Source organism: Vipera berus (genome assembly GCF_964194415.1).
Source record: "Vipera berus genome assembly, chromosome: 10".
In the NCBI taxonomy this organism is placed as follows: domain Eukaryota; kingdom Metazoa; phylum Chordata; class Lepidosauria; order Squamata; family Viperidae; genus Vipera; species Vipera berus.
The window spans coordinates 15,405,789-15,411,921 of record NC_138213.1 but is presented as its reverse complement, the minus strand read 5'-3'; the positions used below and the strand labels follow the sequence as shown (position 1 = coordinate 15,411,921).

General features: G+C 54.6%; 1 protein-coding gene across 1 annotated transcript; it reads right to left on the bottom strand.

Moving 5' to 3' along the window:
• Positions 1–211: 211 nt before the first annotated feature.
• Positions 212–1,252, bottom strand: LOC308672767 (protein phosphatase 1 regulatory subunit 3E-like; the record flags this gene model as incomplete). Its single annotated transcript, XM_081335932.1, has 1 exon — positions 212–1,252. The coding sequence occupies one exon, from the start codon at positions 1,250–1,252 to the stop codon at positions 212–214; it is 1,041 nt and encodes a 346-aa protein (XP_081192058.1).
• Between the last annotated feature and the right edge of the window lie 4,881 nt (positions 1,253–6,133).

Below are 6,133 nucleotides of genomic sequence, written 5' to 3'. Positions count from 1 at the left end.
CCAAGCCCAGACAAGGGGACACAGGGGCTGCCCACGTCAAGCCCCTCGGCCGAACCATTCTTCTGCACAATTGCCCTCGGAAGGGTACTTTTCCACTTTAGCACTTAAATAAAAATGGGGGGGAGAGGGGCCGTCACGCTTCCGCGCCCCTCGATCCTTTCCCCGTCGAGGCAAGGAAGGAAGTTCCGGAGAGACCCGAGCCAAGCCCGGTTCAGATGAAGTGGATCCAGGCGCCGCCGCCGTCGGGTTCCCGGCCGTCGGGCCGTTGCCTGCCTCGCAGTTTGTAGTTGTGACCCTCGTTGTTGTCCCAGTACTCGGCGTCGGCCACGCGGTAGCGCACGGCGAACTCGAGCAGAGTGGTGCCGGCGCCCACGGGCAGGTGGAAGGCGAAGCGGTCCGTCTGGCCGTCGTGGGCGGCGGCGGGCGGCGGCAGGTAGGCGGCGGGCACCTCGTTGCAGCTGGCCCAGCGGTTGAGCGTGTAGCGCACCGAGACGCTCTTCTCGTAGGCCAGGTTGAGGACGCGCACGGCGCCGCGGAGTCCGGCCGCCTCGGGGCGCACCCACTCCAGCTGCACCTTGCGCTGCCGCACGCGCTCCGCGAAGCCCGAGCCCGCCCCGGGCTGCGGCGGGAAGAGCGGCTCCAGCACCGGCGCCGGCGGCCCGAACAGCACCGGCTCCAGCTCGCCCAGCGCCGGCGGCTTGCGCGTCTTCAGCAGGTCCGCGCCGCGCGGGAAGGGCGAGGCGGCCAGGGGAGGCGGCGGCGGCACCCGCGGCACGTCGGCCTGGCAGAAGTGGCGCACGGCGGTCAGCTCCAGCCCCAGCGAGTCGGCGAAGCGCACCGTCTTGCGCCGCGACGGGCTCTGCTGCAAAGCCGGCCGGAGGCCCCGCTCGCCCGGCGTGGGCAGCGACTTAGCGCGGCGGCGGAGCGTCGGGCTGGGCGGCACGGGCGGCAGGGTGGGCTCTCGGCCGCGGGTAGCCGGCGGCGGCGACGAGAGGGGCGGCGAAGGGGAGCGCGGAAGAGGCGGCGGAGGCGGCGGCGGCGGCGGGGACCGGGCGGCCTCGGCTTCGCGGGTGACGGGCGGCGAGGCGGGCGCGGGCAGCGGCTCCACCGCCTCGATCTCGGGGCTGCAGCCGCCCTTGCATGGCTCGGCCAGGCTGCCGTAGAGGCAAGCGCTGCAGCTGAAGTTGCGCGGCAGGTAGAGGCGCGGCGGCGGCGCGGGCACCGAGGCGTGCAGGGAGCCGGCCTTCTCCATCCTGCCGCCGCGGGACCGGCTTCCTCGGGGGTGGAGGCGTCACTCGGCGGCTCCTGCCGGCTCTCCCGGGCTGCGCATAGCCGCCAGCCGCTCGGAGCAGGCTGCCCGCAGGAGCCCAGCGCCGGCCCGGAGCCGCTGCCGCTCTTCTCCGCGGCTCACGGGCGCTCTCGCCGCTTCTCCCTCTGCGGCTCCTGTCGTGGCGGAGCCCTGCAGTCAGCTAGAGACGCGCCGGGCCGCGGCTCGGTCTCGCCGCCCCCGCCGGCTCGTCCTCCGCCCTCGCCGCGTCCTTCAGGCGGGGATGCGGGCGAGGGCGGCGCGTGGGAATCCCCCGCGAGAACAGCCGCTCGCTCAACGCGGCCGGGGCCTGCGTGGCTGGGCGGCCGCCCCCCCTCCCCTCCCGCCGGTCCTTCCCGTGCCAAGGGGCTCCGCTTCGCCGGCGGCGGTTCAAAAACCCGGTTCTTGGCAGCCGGAGATGGTGGACGGAGACTCGGACGGGCGATGGGGGAGACCGCGACGCAGCCCCCGAAAGAGGGGGCAACTCCTCCTCTCCTGCAGTTGTCTTGGCAAAGTTGGGCGCCCAAAGCGCAGTTCCCCTTTCGCCGGTCAAACGAACCGAGGCATCTTCTTGCCAGGGGCGCCCGGCTTCCGTGGGACGGGCAGAAGCAGCAGGCGCGACCCGTTTTTATGGCCGGGAGGCGAAGTCGTGCGAATCCAATCCTCCTGTGTCGGTACTCTTGATGCTTTCACTGAAGGACGGTGACGTGGGAAACGGGAGGGAATCTGGGCAGTTGGTGGGAGGGGAAACGTGACTTCCATCTGAAAGGAGAGGCTACGGCAGAGCTGCTTCCCTGCTAGCTTCTGAATCATTTCCCATCTGGACGTTATTCTAGCCAGCGCTCGATTTTAATACGACTCTCATCTAGAAAGTTATAGGTTGCTAGATCGACAATTTTGGAAAGCGGGGGGGGGGGGGCAAGAGTGGATGAGCTCCTGAAAATTAAAATTAAGTATTCTGCTTTCTCATTCTTATTGGCCAAGTGTGATTGGGCACAGAAGGAATTTGTCTCAGGTGCATAAGCTCTCAGTGTACATAAAAGTGATACAGTAGATCATAGATCATAGTTAGAATCGTTAATCATAAGATACAACAAGTGATAAATCATAGATACCAATAGGAGAAGGTAGTAGGAAAGATGAGTAGACGAAAAAGATGAGAATAATAATAAAAATAAAGTTGGAAGTGACCTTGGAGGTCATCTAGTCCAACCCCCTGCTCAGGCAGGAAAGCCTATACCATTTCAGACAAATGGCTGTCCAGTCTCTTCTTAAAAACTTCCAGTGTTGGAGTATTTACCGCTTCTGGAGGCAGGTTGTTCCACTGGTTAATTGTTCTAACTGTCAGGAAGTTTGTCCTTAGTTCTAGGTTGCTTCTCTCTTTGGTCAGTTTCCATCCATTGCTTCTTGAGAAGGTAAGGATAATATCAAGACAGATAATATCAAGACAGAATAAAGATAAGATTGACATATTCCTCAGCGAGAGGAAATCCCGCAAGCCAGTTTCCTGATTCGTGCCTCTCAATCATTTCAGCCGTCTTCGCTCATGATTTTTCACTAGTAGATTCAGATAAAATGGACATTCAGGCGTGATAAACGCATCACTGGGGGGGGGGCTCTTTCTCATAAATGCATCTGTCCTTGGGGGAAGATCTGTTAAGGCAGGGATGCTCGTAGCACTAGAGCCGGGCTCAGATTCAGATGGCTGATTTTGGAGGACCTCTCTCAAAAAGATGCTCGATTTTGCAGTTTCCCCTAAAGCAGCTTTTGGCCATGATAGAGGACCTTCTCTCCTTGTTGCAGGTAAAGCTGGCTAGGTTTTTTTTCTCTCCATTTTTTTTCCAGTTGCTAAGGCGAGTCGGACTCTTCTCGACCTCACAGACCACAGCATGCCAGGCTGCCTTGTCCTCCATGGTCTCCCACATTTTTGATAGCGTTGATGAGACTGCCTCATCATTTCATCCTCTGCCATCCCCTCCTCCTTTTTGGCCAAAGTTATTTGAGCTTCCAGCTTCAGGATCAGACCTTCCAAAGAAGGGCAGTCAGGGTTGATATCCTTTAGGTTTGACTGATCCGATCTCCTTGCAGTCCAAGGGACTCTCAAGTCTTTCTCCAACACTATTTTTCTCTCTCAAGCAACTGACTGTTTTTATCTACTTGCCTGCCTGCCTGCCTGCCTGCCTGCCTACCCACCCACCTACCTACCCATCTACCCATCACCTTTAGGAACAGCAAGATCAAGAGACACCTTGAATAAATGGGGATACTTGGTGACTTCTGACTACTTGTCAGACCTGACCCAGCGAGACTCATGACTCCATTTCGTTGAAGAAAAGGAACTTTGACTAAAAGAAACCGGTTGCAGCAAGGTAGGGCGGAATATGGTATTCCCGCGCAAAATACAAAGCTGTTCTTCCCAACTCCCGAGCCCCCGTCCCAGGATCAGTCCCCCAGCCAGCCAATGTGAGGCCAGTAAGATGTTTGGAGAAACTCTTCAGGCAGGGGTCTGCAACCTTGACAACTTTAAGACTTGTGGACTTCAGCTCCCAGAATTCCTCAGCTAGCATAGACCCCTGCTTTGAGGTGTGAAACTGGTAACATTCCATTTTCAAGGCAAACGGCCTTGGAAGAATCTGGTACCAGCTGGTTTGGTGATCTGGTTCTCTTCCATGGTCACTTCCCCCTCCCCATTTCCCACCATTAGATGCACAGGTGTGGATTGCCCCCAAATGCCTCCCCCACTCCCTTCTCCTTTAATGGCAGGAACCCAGCAAAGGCACCAGCCCCACAATGGAGATCCTGATGCTATTGTGAATGTGGAGATCTGCAAAGTACCACACACCTGTGTACACTTGCTTTCCGCCCCAGGTACTTCTTGAGGACCTTATGACAGCGCAACAGAATGCAGTTGATGTTGCACGCTTCTGAGCAAGCACTGCCTAAATTAGGCTTTTATACATTTAAAATTTTACATTCTTACGTTTGTATCCACACCTACGCATGATGTTGTAATAACGATGCTTCTGACACGAATAAATAAATAAATTTAGGAACTATGGATCGCCTTCACAGAGGACTCTGGGCAGGGTTCATATAAAACATTAAAAACATAAAAACGGAATATAAAATTTAAAATGGCATTAGAAGTTAATTAAAAGGCAGGGGAGCGCATTCTGGGTGCTAAGCAGTCCCACGGCTGCCTACTCAGGTGAGATGGCAAAGCCAATTCCTTAAAATGTTTTCAACACCTGCAAATTATGCCTTGCCAAGGAAGGTTTTCTGGAAGATATAAACGGAGCCGGGAAGGGAGGGGCAGAGTCAGTGGTGGGATTCAGCCGGTTTCCACCAGCTCGGCAGAACCGGTAGCTAATCTTTTGTTGCCCAGGTCCAGAATGGACTTCCGGAAGCGGCATCCACACAGAGAACTGGTGGTTCACATATTTGAATCCCACCACTGGGCAGTGTTGGAGAAATCCAAATTTCTGTCATTTGCACTAATCTCTATACCCTTTTCATCACTGTGCAGTTGACATAAATCAGGGGTCTTCAAACCTGGCCCTTTTATGACTTGTGGACTTCAACTCCGAGAATTCCTCAGCCAGGCATGCTGGCTGAGTAATTCTGGGAGTTAAAAGTCCACAAATCATAAAAGGGCCAAGTTTGAAGACCCCTGACATAAATAGTGTCATATGCAATAAACCCTTGAATTTAACACACAAACCCTCAGATTAACAGTCTGTTGGGGAGGGAGAAGGCACAGTTAATTCTTTTTTTAAAAAGAATTTAAGACTTGTGGACTTCAACTCCCCAAATTCCCCAGCCTGTAATGAGTCTTAAAAGTTACCAAATTTGGAGACCCCTAATCTAGACGCGGGACGCGGTGGCTCAGTGGGTTAGGACGCTGAGCTTGTCGAACAGAAGGTTGGCAGTTTGGCGGGTCGAATCCCGAGTGCCGCGTAACAGAGTGAGCGCCTGTTACTCATCCCATCTTCTGCCAACCTAGCAGTTCGAAAGCACGTAAAATGCAAGTAGAAAAATAGGGACCACTACGGTGGGAAGGTAACAGCGTTCCATGCGCCTTTGGCGTCTAGTCATGCCGGCCACATGACCACAGAGACGTCCTCGGACAAGCGCTGGCTCTTCGGCTTTGAAACGGACATGAGCATCGGCCCCTAGAGTTGGAAACGACTAGCACGCATGTGCGGGGGAGCCTTTATCTTTACCTAATCTAGACCAAGAGAATGTGCCAATGCAGTAATCCTGCTGTGGCATCCTCATTCAAGAACTGAGATGGGATCTCCCCTAGAGCTATTCAGTCATTAATGTGCCGAGATTGCAGGGATGAAGACATGCTTTTTGTCACGTTAGCCGTGTCTGGTGCTGCTCTAAGTCACCAGAGACAAAGCATAAAGTCTCTTACAAATTGTGCTTTGCCCCTGGGAACTTTCCGGGCATAATGTTTACTTAGCAATAGCATGGAAATGTTTGCCTTTTTCTTTCTTTCAAGAAACACCTTCCAGCTGATTAATGATTTCCAATAACCTGGAGTGGTTTTAGGAAACCCGAGCTAAGCCATAAAATGCAGTCATCTACGTGTGTGTATGTATACATGTATGTATATCTTAAAACAGAAACCGAAGTGATCTTTCTTGATATAAGATTTACATCTTCCGTAAACCAGCGCTGCACCTTTAAAGAAGAGGTCATTTCTATTTCTTAACCACAGCAACTTTTAAGAGGTGTGGACTTCAGTTCCCAGAATTCCACAGCCAGCATTCTGGGAGTTTGAAGCCCACACTTCTTAAAGTTGCTGAGCTTCAGAAATGT